At 44.9% G+C, this 26,904-nt stretch overlaps 2 protein-coding genes across 4 annotated transcripts in view; one reads left to right on the forward strand and one right to left on the reverse strand.

Moving 5' to 3' along the window:
• The window catches only part of LOC147312202 (kinesin-like protein KIF13B), a 32,305-nt gene extending 31,504 nt beyond the window's left edge, over positions 1–801 (reverse strand). The window contains exon 1 of one of the 3 annotated variants that reach the window (XM_086264228.1): positions 63–801. The gene's annotated coding sequence lies outside the window, so the exon portion shown is untranslated. The remainder of the gene's footprint in view (positions 1–62) is intronic. The other 2 variants (XM_086264224.1, XM_086264225.1) reach the window with 2 other exon arrangements.
• Positions 364–26,858, forward strand: elp3 (elongator acetyltransferase complex subunit 3). The gene is made up of 15 exons (XM_086264229.1): positions 364–628; positions 942–1,041; positions 1,808–1,946; positions 2,273–2,343; positions 2,567–2,630; positions 3,495–3,563; positions 4,085–4,239; positions 9,543–9,704; positions 10,022–10,148; positions 20,936–21,129; positions 22,040–22,130; positions 24,925–24,990; positions 25,079–25,306; positions 25,457–25,538; positions 26,013–26,858. Exons 1-15 carry the CDS (start codon positions 607–609, stop codon positions 26,102–26,104), a joined length of 1,662 nt encoding a protein of 553 aa, XP_086120355.1. The 5' UTR covers positions 364–606; the 3' UTR covers positions 26,105–26,858.
• Positions 26,859–26,904: the final 46 nt, after the last annotated feature.

Here is a 26,904-nt window from a genome sequence, read left to right on the forward strand (position 1 = left end):
AAGTAACCGGCACTAGTACACAGCACCGTGGAAAGCCCCGTTAAGGTCTAAGAAACACTTACGATGGTCCAGGGTTCACAACCACAGCTCCTCCACCTGTTGCATTTCCTGAAGACTTTCCGCAGGAATCAGTCAAGCCATGTCAGCTCGCGGCTAAAAGGGATTTGCTGCGAGACTTAAGTCAGAGAGCTTCCAAGTCCGTCAGCTGCTCCGCGCACACGCGGACCGTCGCTATGAGACGGAATGGAGCGCCGCTCTGTGGTCGCACCTGTCGTAGAGTCTGCGCGTCTCCTTCCAGCTGCGCTTATTCGGCACATGTTGGGATGTTTTAGCGAAACAGCCCTACTCGCTGTTAAATAAGCCAAACCTGGCGTTGTTTTACTCATGAACAGATTTACGCGTCAATAAATGACAGGTTAAACACTGCGAAAGTGTGTTTACGTTATTTTGCGACAGCCGCTATCCCCGCACGACAGGTGCCGTGTTCGGTCGCAACGTGGAGTTGTTTACTGTTACCCCAGAGTGCTGTCGGGCTTTAAAGACAGATGAAGCACTTTTAACAGACCTCCTTTCGTAAATAATTGGACTAGGTGACTAACGAAGGAAATGGGGAAGCCAAAGAAAAAGAGTGAGTGTGTGGCAAAGCGTTTAAAACATCGCAAACTGCTTTCTAAAGTGCTGAGGGTGATTGTAGCTTAAAGCTAATGCTAACGGCAGGTCCCATAAGATGATGACAGAAGCTGCATAACTCGGCAGAGAAGAGTTCAGCAACTTTTCTCGTTTTCATAGAGATCCGTTACACCGCATATTGGACCGTGATTCACTCCGTAAAGCTGCATTCGACAATTTGGACTCCTGCACATTATAAAGCTGTTTAAATAACCTGCGAATAAATCTTCTCACTGTAATGACAGTAATCTCACTATGCTGCTCTTGGTCAGGTGACCTGAGCCGAGCCGAGCTGATGATGATGACCATTGCCGATGTCATCAAGCAGCTGGTTGAAGCCCACGAGAAGGGAAAAGACATCAATCTTAACAAGTAAGTAATCAACGATACAGTAGACATACAGCGTGTGCAACAATAGTCTGTAACCAAAACAGCAATGAACTGGTCCCACTAACTGTCTACCCTCCATGTCACAAAAGATTAGAAATTGGTATCAGCTGCAGGAAACAGTCATGTGATTACTGTGTAGATTACATAGGCTGCATATTACAATAATTAAGAATCTAGTATAGATGGTAGATCTCCCCCCCCCTCCTATGTTTAAGACGTGGGTCTTTCTCTGGGCCTGTGGTCATCTAAGTGCTGCAGTCCTGTAGTCTGGGCCAATGATGTTGTTGTTATTCATGCAAACTTCACAACCAAACATCTGGTGTGTGTGCCTTAGTGCACTTGGCATGGGTGACTTGTACATCTGTGAAGAGCCCCTCAATGCATTGAGGGGCTCCAAAACCTCCAACGATTTATGGAGGTTTTGAAGGAATCAATGCTGTCATCCAGATGTCAAGCAAGACAACGCTAGACCACAATGTGCAAAAGACATTAGCACATTATTGAATAATTAATATGACAAAGGAGCAGCTGAAACACATCGAGGAACAACGAGAAACCTCTTCCTGTCAACACCAGAGCCGTTGATCTCCTCAGTGGGAAACATGCGCCTATTCCAACTTTTTTAAAAAGCTTTTTGTGCCATAAAACCAAAATAAGTTTGCATTAAAGAACAATTTTAATTAGTTTTTTGTACAATTTTCAGTTCTAGGTGAGTTTTAAGCGAGTTGCATTTTGTGTTTTCAAACAGAGTTAAGACTCAGGCCTCAGCTAAATATGGACTTGAAGCTCAGCCCCGACTGGTGGATATCATCGCAGCTGTTCCACCGCAGTACCGTCGAGCGCTGGTGCCCAAACTAAAGGCCAAACCTATCCGCACTGCCAGCGGGGTACGTTGTGTTTATTCTGCCGTCCATGTCTCTGTCCTGCAGTCTGATATTTCAGGTTAAGGTTCAGTAAGGCTGAAATAAAATGCACTAAGTGGCTTGTTGAGTAATAGTTTGGAGTCACATGTTAGCAGATGTGTGTGTGTTTATGTCTGGTATAGGATGAGTACAGCATACAACACTGATGGGGTTTAATCCTTCAGTTCTGCTTTAGATGGACAGTGAAGATTGGAAATGCATGAACGTTCAGACTATATGGAAATTATATCTCTCACAATACCTAACCCCCAAAATGGGAGCAGATTTAATAACTTGTGTTTTTACTGCAGATTGCAGTCGTAGCTGTGATGTGTAAACCTCATCGATGTCCTCACATCAGCTTTACAGGCAACATCTGTGTGTAAGTTTTGCTTTTTGATGAGAGAAAATCTGTGAGGACATATTTCATCTTTGAGCTGCTTCAGCATGAGCAGTATCAGTGCTGTGTAAGTATATTTAGTGGTCATACTGTGGTACACCGAACAAACCCTAAAGCCAGGTAGATGTAAAAGCTTTGACATGTTTGAGCTTGAAGTGCTGACAGGAGTTTATTAATAATCAGTTTTTTGTTTTCACTCTGGCAGCTACTGTCCCGGGGGACCGGACTCTGACTTTGAGTACTCCACACAGTCTTACACTGGCTACGAGGTGAAGCACCTTGATTTTCATCTACTGTGTATGCCTGCTCGGAAGGTTTGAAGCCTGATAAAGTAAATAAGTTGTCTCCACAACCCAAACTGGGAGCTGTTTCCACAGCAGCCTCTGCGTCCCATTCTACTTTCAGAAACTCTCAAATCCACAAATAAGCAGTCAGAGAGCAACGTGCTCGTCAGAATAAAATGTTATTGCGAGGTCTTTACTGCCTGATCATCCAGGACTTTGTGAGGACAAAGACTTAAAAATGAATTCTGGATTTATCCTGGAGCCGGTTTAGAAAAGCTACGGACAAAATCGAATCGTGGCAGTGCTCTCGCTGTGTTTGTGTAGAGACCAGCATTTATACGCATGTGCCTCGACACACACGTGTAGCTACATTTCTAGGGAAGTTCACATCACGTTATGATGTCGTGTTTGAGAATTGTCTTTGTTTGTGACTTCCCTACAGTGAAGAACCCAGAGGTATAAATCCGTTATAATAACTACAGTAATTCAGCCTAGAAGTAACAGTTACATGAAGTGGTCCTTCAGCATGAGGCAGGATGTTTGCAGAGATATTGTGCAGGTGAACAAGAGCATTCCTCCGAAACGGTTTAACATTCAGCTCAATGGACACGCTCTGTTCAGAAATGACTCCCAGGTTCCTCACAGTGTTACTGGAGGCCACAGTGATGCCATCCACATACATCAAGTTTGTATATTTTGTGCATTGATACTTTGAGCCATGTTTTTTAATTTAACCCATAAAACGGGTTTGTAAGGTTCTTAGCACAGAACCCTGTGGAACACATGTCTGTCTTTTGTATGTAAGCAAACGTTAAACGTCCTTCCTGCTTCTCCCCTTCTTTCTGACAGCCGACTTCCATGAGAGCCATCCGAGCTCGTTACGACCCCTACCTGCAGACCAGACATCGAGTGGAGCAGGTCGGTGATTTTCTACGGTGTACTTTTTAAAAATTGACATTGTTTTGATTATTCGTGTTATTTTGGCTTTTCCTGAAATTACAGAAGCAGGAAGCACCTTAATCAGGTGTTTCGATTGAAGTGTGTCTCTTTATGTGGTCTCTAGATGAGCCATTTCCACAAATCAGCCGGTGATAATATATTTAGGTGCTGTAATGAGTGTCGAGGCTTTCACTGACCCTAATTATGCCATTATTTAAATTTATGGGCCCATTAGTGCTTCGCAGCAGAGCAAAGTCAGTCATTGGAACAGTTCATGTGGATCTTTTTTTAAACTGGACACAGTTTTTGTTTTTTCCATGGAGCTTTGCCTGTGGGGGGTCCGGTTTATGTGCACTAGCTGTTTAAAGTTTAATTACAGTTAATTTTTTGAGGGAACAAAATGATCGTTCTGCTGAATAATGGTGCATTGCTGCACTTAGCTGAAGATGCAGATAAGTCCATTGCTTTAATGGTACCCAACCCTCGGGTGTGATTTGCAGCTGAAGCAGCTGGGCCACAGCGTCGACAAAGTGGAGTTCATCGTGATGGGCGGGACCTTCATGGCTCTGCCTGAGGACTACAGAGACTACTTCATCAGAAACCTTCACGACGCCCTGTCAGGACACACCTCTAACAACGTGGCTGAGGCTGTCAGGTATTTAATGAACTCCAGCGTTGAGCCTGGCAGGGGTCTGTGTCTCACAATAAGAGCAGAACACATAGTAGGATCTCTCTTGATAACAAGGATGTTAAAACGGTCACGTATGCTAGAACTACTGAGAATAACAACGGTAGCATGTTTGGACCCTTCCATGCTAGTAAATGCCTGCTTTTGTGTGAAAAGGCACATGAGAACATCTCCAATGACATAATGTCGGAGTTAAAGGTTGGATTTCATGCTGGTTTCAAAAAGCTCGCAGCGAGTGATGCAGAGATTGTGAAGCGGCTGACGTCTTTGGGATGTGTCGATTCCTGCAGTGATTATTAGACAGAGGTTTTTCCTGTAGGCAGCAGGGCCTGTTTGCACGTTTCCCTGACGGCCACTCGCCCCTGCAGCCTCTGGTCTCAGCTGCAGTGTTTTTACCATCGGATTTTCAGAAAATGTGTAAAGGTTGTAACCACAAGAGGGAGCTACTTCACCATTTTCAGTATTTCCCTGAACTCACTGAGCTCTTCTCGCCTTCTGATCATCTCATTTTACTCTGACTGTCCATTTGCATGTTAACATCAAACTATTACCTGAGTCTTACCTGCAATCTTCTAACAGATTTTCTGTCACCCGTTGTTTTGTTTGACCTCTTCTGTATATTTTGGTGGTGATCTGAAACGTAACTTTTACATTTGGATTATTACTCGATAAGCCAGTTTTTTTAGTGCCTTGTGTCATGTGGCGCACCTCGGCCTTTTCTCCCCGTTTCCTGTGTCTCTCTCAGGGCTACTGTACTGTAACCCTGAGAGATGGCGGGAGAGAAGAGACGGTCTCTTCCGCTGAGACCATTTATGTTGAGGCAACAGTAGGTGGATCAGCTGATTGCCCAGACGCAGCTCTCTCTTCTGACCAAAGTGTGGACACAGATTTTCATTTAATGGTTTTTCTTTATTTTCATGATTATTTACTTTGTAGATTCTCTCGATTGAAACAAAAAAGTGTGAAATAACCCAAAACATGTTTTATATTTTAGATTCTTTAAAACAGCCCCCTTTGCTGTGATTACTGCTCTTCGATGAGCTTCATGAAATGCTTTTCCTTAGTCGTGGTTTCGTAGCAGCTGTTTGACCATAAAGGCCTGATTCACACAGTCTCCTCTGAACATGTAGAGATGTGTCTGCTGCCGGAGCTCTGTGTGGCATCTATCTGATCTGAGCTGCTGCTAACCTGCGCTTTCTGAGGCTGGTGACTCGGATGAATTTATCCTCAGCGGCAGAGGGACTCTTGGGCTTCCTTTCCATAAACATGTGAGCCAGTTTGGTCGTAGCACTTAATGGTTTTTGTGACTGCACACATTCAAGGTTTTAGCAAGAAACTCCACAAATGATCCCTGACAGGCACACCTGTGAAACCATCTCAGGTTTGCAGCCCTGCCAAAACAAGCAAAGGGCGGCAGCTTAGAGGAATATGAAAGATAAAACATATTTAGAGTTATTTAACCTTTTTTATTTGCCTCCAAAGATCTGGTTTCATATATTTGATGTCTTCAGTTTGTACAATGTAGGAAGCAGGATTTTAATAGTTTTACAATTTTCATTAGTTTTTATTTTTATTTAGTTTTGACTTCAGATTTTCAATTTTATACCAGTTTTAATTAGTTTTTACCAATTGTTTGGTGAAAATCCTTAGTTTCAGTTTAGTTTTGATTCGTTTCAGTTATAGTTTTAGTTGTTTGCAATAATTAAGTGCAACAAAATCCCAGTTTCATCACATCAGTCATGCTCTTCTGCTCATCCTTGGGTATGTTGCTATTCCAGCTACCAGACCCTGCACAGGTCGCCTGTCTGTCGCAGGGCGAACACGCAGAGACAGACAACTCACATTCCCACCTATGGGTTCTTTAAATAAATAAAGGCAGATGAACAACCATTGATACCAGGCAACTATAAAATGTATATCTTGGCCCCAATGAGACTATTAACTCTTGCAGCACCGTGTGTTCGTAATTTTGGTTCAAGTGAATTGATAAACTCTTTGAAGGCAATTGACTCACACAGTTATGTAGATATCCTCGTCCTGTTGTCTCGGGATGCATCACGCTGCCTTGCCTGGGTTAGCTTCTGTTTCTGGGGATGAGGGTTGAGTGTGCTCCCTTCTCAAGGTAAGCTAGGTTAGCCTTCTTGTGTGAGCTTTTCAAGCGCACTTTAAGGTTTGTGGGATTTTTTTCCCTTTAGAAATGTCCCTCATAATTTGTCTCTTTCCACTACAAGACACTTGCTTTATCCAAAACAGTCATATTCAAAGTAATCCCAAATTGGACTCTGGCGCTTTCTCCTGACATGATTCTGCGCGTGGACGCAGCAACACAGACGACTCGACTAACGTGCTGCCACCTGCTGGCATAATGAGACACAGCAAGCAAAAACCTGGAAACTAAACTTCATTTTCACCCTTGACACGCACACATCAATGAAAACTAAACACATTTTTGCTATAAATTCAGTTAATTTTAGTTAGTTTTGTGAACACTCATTACTGTTTTAGTTAGTTTTCCTTTTTTTGTTTTTATTTTTATTTTTTATTTCCGTTAATGAAAATGTTTTTCACTTCTAGTTTTCGTTAACGACAATAACCTTGGTAGGAAGTAGTAAAACCATTAAATGAGAAGGTGTGTCCAAACCTGTGACTGCTGCTGTACATCATCAGGTCTGTTTCCTCAGAGGCTGTGCTGCACACCATGCTGGTGATTCTTTGGGAATCGCTGTTTGTGTGTCACCAAACGTGTTAACCTTCATTACATGTTTATATAATCAGCTGAAAAATAAAAATGAAGCCAGTGCAGCATGAGTGTAATACTGGGACTCCCAGCATCCCCTGCTTGTGCCATGCAGTAATAAAGTAGCCTGATTCCACTCTGCTTTAGTTCAGTCACCACCAGACTTCCTGAAAGAAGTAAAAAGACGTTGATGAGGAATCCACACATTAAACTGTTGAATGAGTTCATTCAGGATTCGGGTGAAAGGAATAATCGAGGTCACTCTGATGAGTCCTCTGCTTTTACTCCCATCGATTTCTCACTCGGCCACTTGTGGCCAGTTTTGAATGAAATTGTCCCGCAGCTGCTCAGTGTGGATGAGTAGAAACACCAAGATGATTGGAGAAGATTCAGAGTCAGGTTTATAGAGACGATTGGACCAAATAATGGGTTTGTCTGCGGCCAGCCGCATCAGCCTGTTTGTGTGCAGGAGCTATTTGCTTTCCTAAAGTCCGATTAGGCCCGAGAGGCTAGTTTGTGCGATTGCGTGTCTCTTCTGATGTATGTCCCGTGTGTGTACACGAGTGTGTTTGCGGGAAGTGTGTGAAAGTGTGCCTGAATCCTCCCTGCACTTCTAACAGCATGCTTTGTTAAGATGCTAGGATTACGGTAATTGCAGTGGCTGCGTCTGCAGGAAACACTCGGTTTTGCTGCCCTTATCTCTCTGTGTGTGTGTGTGTGTGTGTGTGTGTGTGTGTGTGTGTGTGTGTGTGTGTGTGTGTGTGTGTGTGTGTGTGTGTGTGTGTGTGTGTGTTTGAAAAAAGTCGTGTGCATTTGATGTCTCTGCTTCTCACTCTGCTCCTGATCAGATCGCAGCAGTGAGATACCTCGAGATAATCGCCCGAGATAATAGACTTTTTATTGATTCATCTCACACAATCTGATCATTCTCTCTGGAGCATAAACTCTTGTAATTGGTGTAAATCAGCCAGCAGACTGTAAAAGATGGACGTTTATTGCCAGCAGATAAAGTCTGAAGGAATATGAGCCGGTGTGAAGGCAGCTAATCGTCATCAGAGCAGCTGGAGCGGAGAGAATGACACCTGGCCAGTGTCACGAGAAGAGGTGTGTGTGTGTGTGTGTGTGTGTGTGTGTGTGTGTGTGTGTGATTTCGATCAGTCACTCAGATAAGTCTGGAAGCATCACTGGACTCGATGTTGTTTCTGTCTCGAGATTTGTAGAAGACGAGTGACCGCGCTGCGTCACATGTTGCTCTGTTCTCCATCTCAGGCGTCCTTGTTGTTTATTGCTTTATTAGTCAGCCTGTGTCACGTGCATGCAGGGACACTTAGTGAGCAGTGTGGCCTACTGTTAATATTTAATGGGTTAGCTTTTATGATCATACTGCACGTTGTTCCAAATATTACTGACATGGAAAAGATGCAGAGTGCAGAGCGGACTAAAGGTGGTCGTACCAAATATTCACTTTGAAGATCATTAAACTTGTGCAAACTGTTTCTGCCTCATGTCCTGTACTTTCATGATTTCAATAAATCACTGCACCTCAGAAAGAAATGAGGGGCGACTCGAGCACTGAAAATCATAAAGAAATAGAGATTATAAAGAATTCGAACAAAGGGTCTGATTGAATATGTGATTCAGAGACAAATTGTTTAAAGGGACGAGCCAGTCGGGACTTTCTAAAGTTTCTGCTTTTCTTTATCAAGTGTGTGATTTTTTGTTTGATGCCAAGACTGTTGACAGACTTCACTTAATATGAACAAGATGCTATCAGGTTCAGTCAGATTTGAAATGGAAGAAGTCTCAGCAGGACAGTTTAGATTTCACTGAAAGTGTTTGTCTTTGCAGAAAGATTAGACTCACGGACTTTGGCAGAGTTGCAGAGAGATCTGAATCCAAGTTTATAAGCTGGGATTGTTTGTAATAAAGCAGATTTTTATCTGGACGAACCACAAGCTTCATTTGAGATGTTACCCGGCCAATGGCTGCTCTGACTCATGCACTGCTCCCGCGTCTCCTGCCTCTTATAACCCAGAGAGCCTCAAAATGTATTGTAATTATGTCAGAAGTTGGCAGATGTATTTGTTGAATCCATTTGAAATGGTGTTAGAGACAGCTTCAAAGAAAACGCTTGAATCCAGCAGGACAAACACATCTCTTAATAAGTAGATCCAGATCATACCCAGTAAAGTGTCAGTGACTTGCAAACAAAACACTTGTTAATGTCTCATTTAGCATTTCCCCCTGTCATGCATTTTCTTTATTGGATTAATCAGTGTGTCTTTAATGTGAGGTTAGTGTTAACTGTCGGGATAATGAGCCGAGCAAACTCGCAGCCTGTAAATTGATGTTGCTAAATGGTCCCAGTAATATGTTTCCTTCATATGGAGCAACTCAAACATTTAGACTCTGTGAGACTAAATAGTGAAATTAAAAAGACATTATCACACAGACATGAAAGCGATATTTTAAAAACACCCAATGAGCAGAAACGACATCAGCACAAGTAACTGGGAATGTTTTTCTCCTGCAGGTACTCGGAGCGCAGTAATACCAAATGCGTGGGGATCACTATCGAGACGCGGCCCGACTACTGCCTGAAGCGGCACCTCAGCGACATGCTGGGCTACGGATGCACCCGGCTGGAGATAGGAGTCCAGAGCGTCTATGAAGACGTGGCCCGCGACACCAACAGGTCCGTGGGTAGAAGTCATGTGACAGCAGGGCGGGGATGGCTCAGTAGGTGGAGTGGCGGCCCCATGATCGGAAGGTCAGGGGTTCGAATCCACTGAACGGCTACCCTGAGGTACCCCTGAGCGAGGTACCGTCCCTACACACTGCTCCCCGGGCGCTGCTTAGTGGCTGCCCACTGCTTCACTGAGTGAATGGGTCGAATGCAGAGAGAGTAATTTCCCCACGGGGATCAATAAAGTATCCATTATTATTATTATTATTGATGGGGTTGCAGCCTGCAGGCTTTAACAGCTACTCTCTGCTTGTGTGTTTGTGCAGAGGCCACACGGTGCGAGCTGTGTGCGAGTCTTTCCACCTGGCAAAGGATGCCGGCTTCAAAGTGGTCGCCCACATGATGCCAGACCTGCCGAACGTGGGCATGGAGAGGGATGTGGAGCAGTTCATTGTGAGCTTTTTTCTTTCTCTTTAGCGCAGTTTTACCGCTAATCTGAGCTGAAGGTGAGAACGGATACGAGGAACGAGTGAGGGTTGGTAGGTTATCGGTATTACTTTGTCAATAAGAGGGAACCGCTTCCACCGGGGCGAGTGGACTTGGTTTTGGAGGTTAAATGATGGCAGCCTTTTGCTTGTACAGTGCTGTGAATCCCTGTCTTCTGCATATACAGGAAATGTTGTGAGTCCTTACAGTAATCGCATTACTTTTGAGGCCTCGTTGGTGGCCTCCCTGGAAAATTCTGGTCGCTAAGGAAAAATGTGCATTCAGCGAGCAGCTGGTTGGTGGTTGCTGGAGGTCAGCAGCTGTGCTGGGTGCTGTCAGGCTGAATAAGAAGATGCTGCACCAAAAGTGTCCTCTCGACCGCTTTGGTCACCAGCAGATCGCCACGGTTTGGATGGAAGGTGCCGACCGCTCTGCAAACACTCACTAACGAAACATCAAATGATGGTGAAACTCAAAAAAGTGAGACACAAACTTCAAATTAAAAGTTGTGCCTTCCTGCTCAAACAACACGTTTCAAAGACGCAGCTTTTAATCAGTCAATCAATCAATCAAAGCTTTATTCGTCACATGCAGGTTGCCCTGCAGTGAAATGGGACCCCCCCCGACCTTACACATATAGCACAGACATTACATGGGGATACAGGTTGGAGATTGGTAGCATTAGAGAAAAAAACATTGAAATGTACACTACAGTGGGAAAGTACAAGAGGAAAAAAAGAGACCCCTACTCATGCTGTGCTTCCATAGTAGGACAGCATGAGAACAGGAAACAAAAAAACTCCTCTGCACAAAAAGCACATAAATGTCCACAGCACAACTTTGTGAAGACATGACAAGCCACAGGGGTGGGTGGGGGGTGAGGAGTAATCCGAAGCAAACACAGCAGCCGCCCTGCACAGCGCTACCATTCCAGCGCGGCACACAGCCCGCCGTGTTCCCTCGCAGGAAACAAGCATCGAAGGCGTTGGAAAGGGAGGGGGGATGAGTGTGTGCTTATCAGTGTAAGTGTGTGTGTGTGCGCGTGTCCATAGTTCAGCTGAGACAGTGTCCTTCGCCCTGCCAGGCTAAGTAAACAGTCTACCAGCCAACCCAGGTGTCCTTGCATGGGATGGGAAGGAACAGACTCAACACAGTCGCTATCAGGGAGTTTTTGTTCAGCTCCAGCCCGAACAGTGAGAGCTCTCTGCCCGTGCTAACGAGCGTCCAGCTGCAGACCGCCACGTAGTGATGTGTCGGTCGCGAACGAACCGCCTCTTAGAGCCGGCTCTTTGAAGTGAATGCGCGAGCCTCTTTCTCTCGCACTTTTTTCTGCTTCACTCCGCACGTGACCCTTGTGCTTGAGGAGCAGAGGGGGGAGGGGCGACTTCCTGTGTAATTTGCATAATTTTGAATCATTATGCTTTAAATTTTACTTCTGTGATCCTCGTCTTCTTTTTTTTAAACAAAAAAGTAGTCACTGGTCACTTGATTATTTTGGACCTCAGCGTTGGCCAGGATCGAATCCCTGATTGGATATTTTTATGGATTTCCTTCATAAGAAAAGTTGTAAGCGGTCAGAAGTGTGTCGACATGTTCTTGAGAAACAAAATGATTAAAAGCTCCAGACTAAAAATAGCATGTTTGGTCGATCATCAGGTTTATTGTTTGAGGAAAAAGTAGTCAGACCTTCCCTCTTCTGCATGGCAGCAGCGTGCGTCACCTCACAGTGCGATAGTACCAAATATGTCCCACGTGTAGCGTCTCAAAATAGACCCGGAGAAGACGGCGACAGTCACTCACAGTTGATGGAAGTCTTGTCAGATGCCACTCAACGACGGGCTCAGTTTGCTGCTGTGATTGGAAACATGGCTGAATGCGCAGAATCAGACGGGCTGCCTTCCCAGAGCGCCAAACTGTAGGACGTAAATGACGACTCGGTTTGAAGCTGCGTGCCCTCTGAGCTCATTCCACTTGTTTTGAAATCAGGTGATGAAAATGCAATGAAGGAAAAGAGCAGATATGACTAATCGGTGCAGGTGATATGACAGTGGCTGTGTAAGAACCAGCAGTGATATTGATTTCCCCTCTCGTACCTGATAATTAAACCGTGTTTGTGTTTCGTTTTTAAGCTGCTGCGTCTGATACGTGGCTCGCTTTGAAGGAGAATCTGATACAGAGATGAAAAGACCCCAAACCGCCGTGTTGCTCTGAGATTAGCTGTAACCTGCTTTCACACTCAGCTCAAAGTGAAGACATGTTTGAAAAAGATGTTTTAATCTCAGATACTTAAGTTTAAAATGTCAGAGTTTGTAGAAGCCTTGGCTAACAGCACAGCGTGATGTGGGCAGTTTGTTTGGTTCTCACAGGTCCAGTGGCTTTATTGTCTTTCCAGCCACGTGCAGTAGGGGTGGGCAATATAAACGATATACGATAGAAACGATATAAATTTGGCCAACGATAGAGATTTTGACTATACCGCTCTAGCGATAGCGCATGTTGATGATGTCATCAAGCTGCGCCTGTTTTGGTCGAAAGCATCGCAGCGGCTACAACCATTATCGTCTGCAAAATATGCCGACAGTCACAGCAAAGAGATGAAGCACTGTTGAAATATGGGGAAAGCCAAAAACTGCGCTTCCTCCACTTCCCTAACATTGATTCATTAATGTTGAATTCTCTCGCAGCTGTTCTGTTCTCATGTTGTTGCAGTATATTAATGACTAACCTCGTATTGTGGATGAATAATCTCAGTTGTTCTCCTGACTGAAGTTTGGTCCGTGTACAGCATCCTGCTATGCGATTGCATTTGTCCCTGACCACCAGAATCCCTCACGTTAACTTTTATCCAGTGGGAAAAAAGTTGGCGTTCATCCTCCAGCTTCACTGTGCTAATGTTATGCTAACATAGCTGTGTCGCTAGCAATCACGTAGCACAACATTATATACCAGGTAGGGGTGGGGAAAAAATCGATACTGTGTAGTATCGTGATATTTTGTATCGATGCAGGGACAGCAGAAATCGATATTTTGTTACAAAAAAAGGTTTTTGTGCTCTGACTTCAGAGCATGTTGATCCTTTTTCTGAGCAAGAATCCTGACATCCCTTCACTGTCCAAATGTGTTTAACTGTTTTTGGCAGCAATAAACATGACAGTTTACTTATTTTAATTTAAGACATGTTTTATTTTAATTACGTTTAAAACTTTTTTATTTAATGTAAAATTATATTTTGTTTTAATTTACTTTCAAATTCTTCAGTTGCTGAATGGGCTGCATAGTTTTCATAAATAGCTATAATTGTACCAGATGGTTGCATTCAGTTAAGCTGGACTAGACTGTAATACAAACCGTTCAGTTTGTCAACAATAAAACTGAAATGAGAGAAAGACTGAGTGTGAGACTTTGATATTAGATAAAATGAATATTGATAAAGTTTACCTTTATGGACAGAATCTGAATATCGCAAAATATTTAAAAAATTGCAATAATATCGTATCGTGGGATGTATGGTGATTCCCACCTCTACCAGGTAGTCCAACTTCAGTAACCCTGCAAACGCCACTGCTGTTTAGTTTTCTGTCTTCATTTATGTTGGAAGTGGTAGCAGAGCTGTACGTTTGAATTAGTTTCAAAAATCTCTCAGTCAGAACATGGTATGAAATGTTTAGGTGGAAACTAGCGAGCTAACTTCCTTCTAACTTGTCTGTGAAGGTTCTCAGTCATCCAGGTCATCGTAGTCAAAGGAGCTTGCAAAGAAAAGCGTCTGGACTTCTTTAAGTTACTTGAAGACGTTTCACCTTCATCCGAGAAGCTTCTTCAGTTCTAAGGTCAAATGGTGGAGAGTCCCAGATATAAACCTAGTGGGAGTTTCCCCCCACAGAGGGACAAAAGGACCCCCTGATGATCCTCTAATCGTCTGAGCCAAGGTGGGAAACTGGGCGTGGGTCCCAATCAGCCAGAGTTTCGGGTGTGTTCATTGTGAAACCTGGCCCCACCTTATCATGTGATGTCCTGAGGTCAGATGGCCCAGGATGTGAGTGGGCGTTAAGGCGTCTGGGAAGGATCTCAAAACTGGATTATAGATGGCAGAGAGTTGGTGTCGTAAACCCCGCCTCTGTTCAAAGATGGTCGCTCACAGTGGACATAGATGCTTCTTTCACTCCTCTTTCAAACCATCTGTCCTCTCTGTCCAAAATGTGAACATTGGCATCCTCAAAGAGTGACCTTTGACCTTTAGATGCAGATGGACTGCTGAGTCTTGTCCTGTGGAGGTGGCTCTTCTGTGTTGTGCCATGCGCTTGTGAAGTGGCTGTTTGGTCTCTCTGATGTAGAGGTCTGAGCATTCCTCGCTGCACTGTACAGCAAACACCACATTAAGTCTGTGTTACTCGCAGCAACAACTCCACCTCATTGTGAGTCCATTTAAAAACTCGGTGCTTTTCCTCCACATTTTGCTGCAACGTTTCAAAGAGCCGGAAAGCAAATAAACAGCAGACAGAAATGAGGCAGGTCGAATCTTCTTGCGTTTCACGCATGCGCAGGACTGGAACGTGAGCGTTTTCGACCGTTTCAATGTGGACGCACAACTCTGTGAAAACGACTGAAAACGCTAGTGTGGACGCGGAGCGTTTTCAAATCTATCCGGGCCAGTGTGGACGTAGCCTCCAGTCACTGAGCAGCTCCCACCCCTGATGAGCCTGTGTGAGCACTGAGCGGCTCGTTCAACAGACTTTTACAGGAAGGAGGTCACTCTTACCAGCAGCTGTCAGACGGCTGGACGTCCTGCTCATCGGCTTCTTTGTTCACTGTACGTTTCACCAGAATCACTCCCCCAACACACACACACACACACACACACACACACACACACACACACACACACACACACACACACACACACGTGTACATATTTCTGTACATATGAACTTCAGTTGTGTGTATAGGACTACTTTGTGTCTTCCTTCTATAGTTTATATTCCCCCTTCTGTAACAGCTGTGTAACACCCAAATTTCTCAACGGTGGGATAATAAAGGTTTATTCTATTCTATTCTATTCTATTCTAGTCTATTCTAGTCTATTCTAGTCTAGAACAGCTCTGGCAGCAATAACTGGAAGTAGTCATGTTTTGGTCTCTGATATCTCGCTGGGGGACATGTGTCCCACTTTTCTTCACAGAAGTTCTGCTTTTATTGTGAAGGTGTGAGGAGTTCATTGGCAGATGCTACAATCCTCACCTTCATACAGGGAGGACTTTATTTCAAACATAATTATATGGCAAGTGTCTGTGAGCGGAGCGACTCATGAGAGCAGAGTAGGACTTCTCTCTGAGCAGAATAAGGAAGGTGTGCAGCCGTGAGAGCGTCTCCAGTCTGGTGCACGTCAGCTGTGGACTTCTTTCAAAGCAAACCTCACGTACATGTGTGTTCACTGAAGCCGTCGTGCCCGTGAATGTGACTCACATTGTACCGTGGAGGGCGGGACTGTGACAGGAAGCTGTATCTGTGTTTCCTTCCCTGCAGCATTTCCTCTGTCGCTCGTCCTCTCTGTCGTCTGTGTTTCTCCCAGACAGCCCAGAGTATTTTCTCTCTCGCGTCTCCTTTTCTCCTCCGTTGTCTCTCACTTGATCTCTTTCTTCTCTCTCCTCTCCAGTTGTAACGTTCCTCTCGTCTCCTCCAGCAGTCACACCGGCTTCCTCTCTGCCTCTTTTATCACACTGACACTTACATTATACAACTTGTGTGTGACTCCCCTTTGTTCCTCCTCATCATATCTAATCTTCCATGACACCCGTCATGCCAGTGAGTGGAGCGTAAAAAATATGAATTTTCACTCCAGGATCCAAACTAAGCTTTTCAGGATCCTTTTCCATAAAAATCCGAGCTAAAGCTGTTACTGACGGAGCATCCAGGAACAGCCGGTTTGAAGGACGGGAAGAAGAAATGATCAGAAAAGGTGGGGGAAATGGAGAAGAGAGGAGTGCCTAGATTTGCATTAAGATGTTTCACTTTAGTTTGCTTAATAACCTCTGGAGTAGCACACTGTGGAGTACTTCCTTTGTAATAGCAGGTCCTTATTTTATGTCTTCACCACATTTTGTGCCAGTAACAGAAGAACATTTCAAAAAGGCTGAGCAAACGTTTCCATATCAATCACAACATCAGTACAGACTGTACATCATGCAGAGCTCGAAAAGAAGATGAGTGGGCTTCTTTAAGTTTGTTAGGTTGTTAAAGCTCTCGTTCAAGAGGCTTCTTCAGTCCCAGGTGTTTAAATAGGAAGCGGTCGACCCCCTCGAGGGTTTAAACACCGGGAGCTCGTTCAGGTTCTTGACACTACGTGACCAGACAGACGGGGATCAGCGGCTGTCTGTCTGCTAAACTCATGTAAAGAAATATTAACGTGGCTGTTAGCAGTTCTGTAAGATTTTAAAAACATCTTGTAATTCAATAAACTGAAGCACCAGATTTATGCCAACGACTTAAAGCAATTGTTTTCTGAATGATTTTGTTGGTCTCTCACATTTTTGTCATGCACGAGCCAACTGGGGCCACGCTTTATCCATCGACCTCACGTTTGACTCTACAGGGTGGGCCGTTTGTATGCATCCACCGTAATAACATGTGAATGGTTGGTGATATTAAAGTCCTGTTTGTGGCACATCAGTACAGGGAGTGCAGAATTATTAGGCAAGTTGTATTTTTGAGGAATAATGTTATTATTGAACAACAACCATGTTCTCAATGAACCCAAAAAACTCATTAATATCAAAGCTGAATGTTTTTGGAAGTAGTTTTTAGTTTGTTTTTAGTTTTAGCTATTTTAGGGGGATATCTGTGTGTGCAGGTGACTATTACTGTGCATAATTATTAGGCAACTTAACAAAAAACAAATATATACCCATTTCAATGATTTATTTTTACCAGTGAAACCAATATAACATCTCCACATTCACAAATATACATTTCTGACATTCAAAAACAAATCAGCGACCAATATAGCCACCTTTCTTTGCAAGGACACTCAAAAGCCTGCCATCCATGGATTCTGTCAGTGTTTTGATCTGTTCACCATCAACATTGCGTGCAGCAGCAACCACAGCCTCCCAGACACTGTTCAGAGAGGTGTACTGTTTTCCCTCCTTGTAAATCTCACATTTGATGATGGACCACAGGTTCTCAATGGGGTTCAGATCAGGTGAACAAGGAGGCCATGTCATTAGTTTTTCTTCTTTTATACCCTTTCTTGCAGCCACGCTGTGGAGTACTTGGACGCGTGTGATGGAGCATTGTCCTGCATGAAAATCATGTTTTTCTTGAAGGATGCAGACTTCTTCCTGTACCACTGCTTGAAGAAGGTGTCTTCCAGAAACTGGCAGTAGGACTGGGAGTTGAGCTTGACTCCATCCTCAACCTGAAAAGGCCCCACAAGCTCATCTTTGATGATACCAGCCCAAACCAGTACTCCACCTCCACCTTGCTGGCGTCTGAGTGGGACTGGAGCTCTCTGCCCTTTACCAATCCAGCCACGGGCCCATCCATCTGGCCCATCAAGACTCACTCTCATTTCATCAGTCCATAAAACCTTAGAAAAACCAGTCTTGAGATATTTCTTGGCCCAGTCTTGACGTTTCAGCTTGTGTGTCTTGTTCAGTGGTGGTCGTCTTTCAGCCTTTCTTACCTTGGCCATGTCTCTGAGTATTGCACACCTTGTGCTTTTGGGCACTCCAGTGATGTTGCAGCTCTGAAATATGGCCAAACTGGTGGCAAGTGGCATCTTGGCAGCTGCACGCTTGACTTTTCTCAGTTCATGGGCAGTTATTTTGCGCCTTGGTTTTTCCACACACTTCTTGCGACCCTGTTGACCATTTTGAATGAAACGCTTGATTGTTCGATGATCACGCTTCAGAAGCTTTGCAATTTTGAGACTGCTGCATCCCTCTGCAAGATATCTCACTATTTTTGACTTTTCTGAGCCTGTCAAGTCCTTCTTTTGACCCATTTTGCCAAAGGAAAGGACGTTGCCTAATAATTATGCACACCTGATATAGGGTGTTGATGTCATTAGACCACACCCCTTCTCATTACAGAGATGCACATCGCCTAATATGCTTAATTGGTAGTAGGCTTTCAAGCCTATACAGCTTGGAGTAAGACAACATGCATGAAGAGGATGATGTGGACAAAATACTCATTTGCCTAATAATTCTGCACTCCCTGTATATGTGAGGGAGCAAACTCCTCCAGATGGGCGGTGACCATGGTGGCCATGTAGAAGTCGGCCATCTTGGATACAACTTTTGTTTTTCAATAGGAAGAGGACCATGTGACACATCAAACTTATTGGTAATGTCACAAGAAAAACAATGGTGTGCTTGGTTTCAACGTAACTTTATTCTGTCATGAGTTATTTACAAGTTTCTGACCACTTATAAAATGTGTTCAATGTGCAGCCCATTGTGTTGGATTGTCAATGCAACCCTCTTCTCCCACTCTTCACACACTGATAGCAACACCGCAGGAGAAATGCCAGCACAGCCATCCAGTATCCGTAGTTTCAGGTGCTGCACATCTCGTATCTTCACATCATAGACAATTGCCTTCAGATGACCCCAAAGATAAAAGTCTAAGGGGGTCAGATCGGGAGACCTTGGGGACCATTCAACTGGCCCACGACGACCAATCCACTTTCCAGGAAAGTGTTCATCTAGGAATGCTCGGACCTGCACCCATAATGTGGTGGTGCACCATCTTGCTGGAAAAACTCAGGGAACGTGCCAGCTTCAGTGCATAAAGAGGGAAACACATCATCATGTAGCAATTTCAAATATCCAGAGGCCTTGAGGTTTCCATTGATGAAGAATGGACCCACTGTCGTTGTGCCCCATATACCACACCAAACCATCACTTTTGTTGTTCCAACAGTCTTGGAGGGATCCATCCACTGTGGGTTAGTGTCAGGCCAATAGCGGTGATTTTGTTTGTTAACACCATTCACATAAAAGTTTGCCTCATCACTGAACAAAATCTTCTGCGTGAACTGAGGGTCCTGTTCCAGTTTTTGTTTTGCCCATTCTGCAAATTCTGTGCCGATCTGGGTCATCCTCGTTGAGATGCTGCAGCAGCTGGAGTTTGTAAGGGTGCCATTTGTGAGTAGCTAATATCCGCCGAAGGGATGTTGGACTAATGCCACTCTCCAGTGACATGCGGCGAGTGCTACGCTGTGGGCTCTTGCTGAATGAAGCTAGGACAGCCACTGATGTTTCTTCATTAGTGACAGTTTTCTTGCATCCACATTTTGGCAAATCCAACACTGAACCAGTTTCACCAAACTTAGCAAGCAGTTTGCTGACTGTAGCATGGGAGATGGGTGGTCTCGTAGGGTGTCTTGCATTGAAATCTGCTGCAATGACCCGGTTACTGCGTTCACCAGATATCAACACAATTTCGCTCCTCACATGTTAACCTCTTCGACATGTCAATGGCTGTGAACAAAGAGAAACTTGTAAATAACTCATGACAGAATAAAGTTACATTGAAACCAAGCACACCATTGTTGTTCTTGTGACATTACCAATAAGTTTGATGTGTCACATGACCCTCTTCCTATTGAAAAAAACTAAAGACAATGACCGACTTCTACATGGCCACCATGGTCACCGCCCATCTGGAGGAGTTTGCCCCCTCACATATACTAATGTGCCACAAACAGGGCTTTAATATCACCAACCATTCCCATGTTATTGCGGGGTATCCATATAAATGACCCACCCTGTATATCACTGGTTTACAGACAGCTGCTAATAATAGTTTGATTGAGGTCCTCTGTTTGCGAGCATTCGGAGGCGGGGGCTCCTCATTGTCTTTGGTCGAGATGAATGCAAACGCAAATCAGTCATGCTTCCTGTTATCTGTGGCTGCTGCCTATTATAATGGGCCCGCTGCTGTCTGCAGCATCCCAGACCAGTTTAAATCTGCAAAGGGCAGCAACAGGAGAACTTTGCACTTCACGCTCGTTCTGATAAAGAAATTCGATTACAACTTCCTCCCAACCTGAGCTCCTCCCTCACTTATCTCCTGTGTACAGATGCTCCTGTTCTCAGGGAGGCATCCTAACGAGGTTCTTCTCTACCAACCAACAGAAGCTGTGAATTTACAGTCCAAACCAGTAGCAGGTGCATACTCGCCGCCCCCAGTCCCAGGTCTCCTTCTTTTGGTATCGAAGCGTTGTTATTTGTCGGATCGGCTCCCCCTCCTCCCTCACCTCCCTCCCTTCAGCTGCACTGCAGGGCCGTGTGGGACATGTCCTCGTGTGATTATGAGCTGTGACGAGAGAGGGGGAGATTATGAGATACCGATAATGCGGCCTATTTTGGAGAATGCGCCTCCACTCCAGATTTTCACGGTCCTGATCATGATAGCGTGCGCAGAGGGGAGGAGCATGACTGGAAATCACACTGACTCCTCTTACTGCGCAGACCCAGACATTTCTTTCCTCCCACTGAATAACTGAGTGTCAGTGGATGCTGCTTCTAGCCGATCTCGTTGCCTCTGCAGAGGCCCGTTTTTCTTGACCCGTGTGGAAAAGTCACATAAATGAAGTCAGCTCCTCCTTTTCTCTCTGACCCCGTTTCATCAGTTTCAAGAAGCTCAAACAAACTCTCTGCTTCATTCCAGAAATAAAACTTTGATGCAAATGTGAATTGTTCTCTGTTAAGCGGTGAGTTTAAAGTGCAACATGAATCTGCTTGTTCCAGGAGTTTTTTGAAAATCCAGCTTTCAGGCCAGATGGACTGAAACTGTACCCCACCCTGGTCATCCGAGGCACGGGTCTGTACGAGCTGTGGAAGACCGGCCGGTACAAGAGCTACACGCCCAGCGCTCTGGTGGATCTCGTGGCTCGGATTCTGGCGCTGGTGCCGCCCTGGACCCGAGTGTACCGAGTGCAAAGGTGAGTGGATACGCTTGATGGTACGTGAGCTGCGTGCACGATTCTCAATAATTCCAGCACATGGCTAAAGCCAGGTCATGCTTCAGAGCTGCATCTGTAGGGTGATGAAGTTTAACAAACTCTGTTATCAGGAGAAAGCCTCAAAGATGCAGTCAGTAACTGTTTGAGGTTATTTCATAGAACAAAGATGCTAAACTCATAAATATGCATGTACAGCTTCCAACAGGTCGATGTGTTTGAATGAATGTAATAAAAATGCACAGAGGCAGCGGTTTGTGGAGGAAGTGACTCACATATGGGGCTCACCCAGCACTGACACACACACACACACACACACACCGGGAAAAAGAACGGTGGCCAGTTTTTCAGGTAACTTTGTGCTAAAAACATCAAAATACTGCAAAATATTCAGTGGATTGTATTTTATTATATTATTTTATTTTATTCCTTAAATATATTAAATATCCTCGTGTGTGCAAAATGTCTTTTTTGGGCCATAACTGAGTACAATCCAAATGTAATATAAAAAACTCATTTGTCTTTTTACAGCCACCACAGCGACGATTATTACAGTAGAATCTGCAGATGCTTTATACGTCTAATAGGAATTAATTTGAGGTGTGACTTATGCAAAGCTACAGGAATGGAATGCAAGAATAAAAATGTGGAGATGAAGCTGAGATGAACGGTTCCTACAGGAACCCCAAAGTGTTTTTGTTTGGGCGGGGTCAGGTTAACTGGTGACTCTAAATTTCCCTCAGGTGTGAATGTGAGCGTGAAGCATGACAGCAGAGCTGCTTCTGTATAAAAAAGAAATTCTGTTAGTGCAGAAAACCACGAGTGCAGTACTGTACCAAAGATGTGGAGCGCCTCTGCTGTTCAGTCATTTCTTGTATCATCCGCCCATCAGGGACATCCCCATGCCGCTGGTGAGCTCTGGTGTGGAGCACGGCAACCTGAGAGAGCTGGCACTGGCCAGGATGAAGGACATGGGCACTGAGGTGAGACTATAAGGCCTGACATGCTGTGCGTCAGCTTATTTTAAGGGAGGAAGCTAACGGTGTTTTCCAGCTGGGATTTGATCCGACAAAAGGGGAGAACAGTTGAACTCGAGTGGCGACAAGTGCCAACGTGCAAATGCTGACTGTGAGAATAATTTTCCCGCTGTAGCTGTTGTGGGTAAGATGACAGATTAAAATGCCACACAGGTGTAGCTGAGGACTGCTGGAGCACAGAATTGCGTACCCTCCCGCCCAGCCGACCTCCTCCAGCATTTATTGAATTTATGCTGGAAAGTAGATTAGAACGTGGGTACGAGCCCAGCCAAGCTGAAAACACCAGGCTGGGCTGCACATGCGAGAGTCAGCAGCTGCAGAGCGTCGTTTAACCCTAGAACAGTATCGCTGGGTGATTTACACCCGAGAAAATACATTTACATGATTTCTCACCCCTGCAGCTGTTTGCGTGTCGAGGAGCCTGTGCCTTCACCAGGGAAGTCTCAAATGTCCCAGGAATGGGTGGACCAAAGACCAGCTTTCCAGAGTCATTATTTTGTTTTAGGAGTTTTATTTTTCATTTTGTTAGACATGGCACAGTTGAAAGTAAAAGAAGACCACTCTAATTTGTCATGTGTTGTCATATTTTGATATATTCGATTACTTTTCATTGGTTATATTATATCGGGTAAAAATCACTCGGCATTAGTGATCGTGTTACTATTTATAGCGATAGTGTTCTAGGGTTAAAGAGACTGGATTTAAAAAGCAGCCGTTATCAGACAGCGAGAGCCGAGCTGAAACGCCACCACAGAAAGAGCTCTGCGTTGCTCTTCCCAAAAACACCAACTACCCTCACGCCTGTCTGGCTGAGCTCCACACACGGCTACGAACCAGAATCACGCTGCGTCGATCTCACACGCAGCTCTGCGCTGTTATGCTGATGTTGTGATGCCAAATTATTCAAACATGACCTCCTTCTCTTGTTGACGCTGCAAACTTTGCAGAAAGCTGCTCCTCTTTGTTTACCTCAACTCTTTCCCTGTTTTAAACACAACTAATGCTGTGATGAAGTCTGTAGTTCAGGCTTTAAACCGCCGTGAGCACTCGAGGGCAGAACAGCTGAATGAATGTGGCCTTCGAGTGAGGAGGTGGAGCTCAAACGACTCGTGTCAGACGGGATGAATACGAATTAGTTTGAGCTGGGAGTCACGCGCAGCGACTCTACAGGTGAGGTACTTATTCCCGAGAGGTCACCGTAGCAGATGGACGTGCACATTTGATTTTAGGAAAGATGATAGCTCCCCTTTACCCGGGCTTGGAGCCAGTGCTTCCTGATACTGGACTCGAGTCTCCTCCTGGCCTCGACCCGGGGATGCGTAGTGTTCGCCGCTGCAACGCTGAGCTCCTCTAGAATCCAAGGATAAAACTTTGAGGCTGGAAATGAGCAGAAATGGTCCCCTTTAAGACACAGCTGGCCATCCTTGAAACAGAAAGCTTTAAAGTTCGAATCCGTAAGATTTCAGGCCTGGTTCATTTGGAGACACAGCGGTTACCGTGGTAACAGCAAGTGCCCTTTATCTGTGCTTAGACAGCTGCTGAGAGCAGAGGAGGGACCGGTGCCAACGAGGCTCCAGTTTGATCTTAGGCATTGCTGTGGTCTGAATTCGTGTTGCACACGCCGACAGAGCTCCTCACATTACAGCAGGGACACGCCTCGGCTAACCAGCTGATCACCATTTACACAGATAAACAGTCGAGCCCCCCCACACCCCCAGATCCCTAATGGGGCTCCATACTGTCATCAGTGACTTACGACCGTCTAACACGGTAACACCTCCAGCAACAGCTCGCTGACGTGTTGCGTCTTTCTGAAAACGTTTCACCTGTGGCTTGAGCCGTGGCTTAGATCTGCATAGGAGCAGGTAACACCGCAGCCCACAGTCACACTTCCTGTCTATCGTTTTGTGACTGTGTGCAGTTAGACTGCAGGTCCAGACGTGGAGCCACATTTAACTTGTGAGAAATCTGAGATGATAAAAGTCTGTTTTATATTAGAGGTGGGAATCACCAAACATCCCACGATACGATATTATTGCAATTTTTAAAAATATTTTGCGATATTCAGATTCTGTCCATAAAGGTAAACTTTATCAATATTCATTTTATCTAAAATCAAAGTCTCACACTCAGTCTTTCTCTCATTTCAGTTTTATTGTTGACAAACTGAACGGTTTGTATTACAGTCTAGTCCAGCTTAACTGAATGCAACCATCTGGTACAATTATAGCTATTTATGAAAACTATGCAGCCCATTCAGCAACTGAAGAATTTGAAAGTAAATTAAAACAAAATATGATTTTACATTAAATAAAAAAGTTTTAAACGTAATTAAAATAAAACGTCTTAAATTAAAATAAGTAAACTGTCATGTTTATTGCTGCCAAAAACCGGTAAACACATTTGGACAGTGAAGGAATGTCAGGATTCTTGCTCAGAAAAAGGATCAACATGCTCTGAAGTCAGAGCACAAAAACCTTTTTTTGTAACAAAATATCGATTTCTGCTGTCCCTGCATCGATACAAAATATCACGATACTACACAGTATCGATTTTTCCCCCACCCCTATTTTATATATAAGCTGCATGTGCAGGAGCATTATACTGATGAGCTGTAACAGCTGTGAGGTGATTGGACTTTCTAATTAGTCTCTGTGTGTGTGTGTGTGTGTGTGTGTGTGTGTGTGTGTGTGTGTGTGTGTGTGTGTGTGTGTGTGTGTGTGTGTGTGTGCGCCTGCAGTGTCGTGACGTCAGAACCCGGGAAGTAGGCATCCAAGAGATCCACCACAAAGTCCGACCTTACCAGGTAACCGACGCCCTCACTCGCAGCGTGAGACGGGCCGAGGAGACGTTGTGGTTTCCTGATGCTCCCTAACACAGATGTCTGTGTGCAGGTGGAGCTGATACGGAGAGACTATGTGGCCAACAGCGGCTGGGAGACCTTTCTCTCCTATGAAGACCCTGAGCAGGACATCCTGATCGGTCTGTTGCGGCTGCGCCGCTGCTCTCCACAGTCCTTCCGCCCGGAGCTCAAAGGAGGCGTGTCCATTGTCCGTGAGCTGCACGTGTATGGCAGCGTGGTCCCTGTGAGCAGCCGAGACCCGAGCAAGTTCCAGCATCAGGTGGCTTACACTTTCACACACATGCACACACAACAACAGATATGCCCGTGACGGTTTCGCTCCGAGCCTCTCCGAGTTTTTCTCCACACCGGCCGAACCTCAGAAGCTCTGAATGTTTTCAAACCAATTGTATTTGTGTTGCGTGTGCAGGGGTTTGGCATGATGCTGATGGAGGAGGCTGAAAGAATCGCCAGGGATGAGCACGGCTCCTGCAAACTGGCTGTTATATCAGGTGAGTCGATGCAGACGATGTGAACTGTTCTGACACAGAAAAAACAAACACTTTAGTTTGTAAAAGTACACAATCTTTAGTAACTGTAACCACGGAGACCACAGTGAAAGGAGGAAAAATCTTTACCCTTCACCAGAAATTTGATGCTTTTAATCTGAAGGAGCAGAGGAAAAGTGTTTTTGAAGATGTGGCCGAGACTGAATTGTACACTGTAATAACTGACTACTTATTTTTTTAAGTGCTGGTTTACACATTCACCTAACAACAGAAGGATCCCTGGTTTGATCCCGGGATGAGACTTTGCCAAATCAAACAGGGGGCCCGCCCGGTGTGCTGAGGCCTCGTGAACAACACAGATTTATCTGTGACGAGCCAATAATGTCACTGCGTGTGTCAGACTGAGAGATTATCAGGAGCCGGTGATGTGAATGTTTGGGTCCTGTGACACTGAGAACGCTGTGATTCATCCTGCAGGTGTAGGAACAAGGAACTACTACAGGAAGATGGGCTACGAGCTGGAGGGACCGTATATGGTGAAGGACCTGTACCGGCCGGGAGCGGACTGAAACGGACTTTATTTATCAAAACAGCACTCTGGGACGCGAATATTAATGTGATGGTGTTCTGCAGTATCGGAGGCGGTGCTGGTCGGCTTGTTTTATCTGGAGCACACAGAGGCCGCCGCTGCTCCATTTCTTCTGTTTTTTAAAGATAAGGAGACGTACGAGAGGATGTAAGGAATTAGGGAACGCTATCTAGGGTGAAGCCAGCCTTGTGTTTTGAGTTCAAATTAAGATTCTTTAAACGTACAGTGTCCTCATATGGGCGCCTTTTATTTAAAGTTGCGCATTTCCGAGTCTCCCCCTTTTTCTGTAAACACGGGTCCCGGTCGCACCGCTCAGACTCTTTCACAACAAGCAGCACTGATTCACTTTGACGTGGAACAAGAGCCAACCTGCCGAGGCATTTTTAATTCCACTCCAATGATCCGTGCGCGCAGCGGAGAAAAATCGGCATATCTGGGTATCCGTGAAATAACCGTTTGCCTGGGATGGAATGAGACGCCTGCATCACGGTTCCAGTTAATCATGTTTATGTTGCAATCACATAGAAACCCATTACGAGGGGAGCGTTCATTAATGGACGGCGGCGGATGAACAAACAGTGGAAAGCGTCCTCGCCGGGCAGCTGTTGTTTTGATTTGTAGGGCAGGAAATTGAATATTAGCGTTACATAAAAGCGTCTCAGTTAATCCTGTTTCTTGTGTTTTCTGTCATGCCTTCTTGTCTTTTTCTGGAACAATAAAGTATATTTCAGTAACTGCTTGTGAGATTTTGAGTTGTTGTTGCAGGGAGACCTTTGAGGC

The sequence above is a fragment of the Aulonocara sp. 'chitande type north' Nkhata Bay genome, linkage group LG15, assembly GCF_057382095.1.
Source record: "Aulonocara sp. 'chitande type north' Nkhata Bay isolate Kocher_YH1m ecotype deep benthic linkage group LG15, A_spYH_male_GT1.1, whole genome shotgun sequence".
NCBI lineage: Eukaryota > Metazoa > Chordata > Actinopteri > Cichliformes > Cichlidae > Aulonocara > Aulonocara sp. 'chitande type north' Nkhata Bay.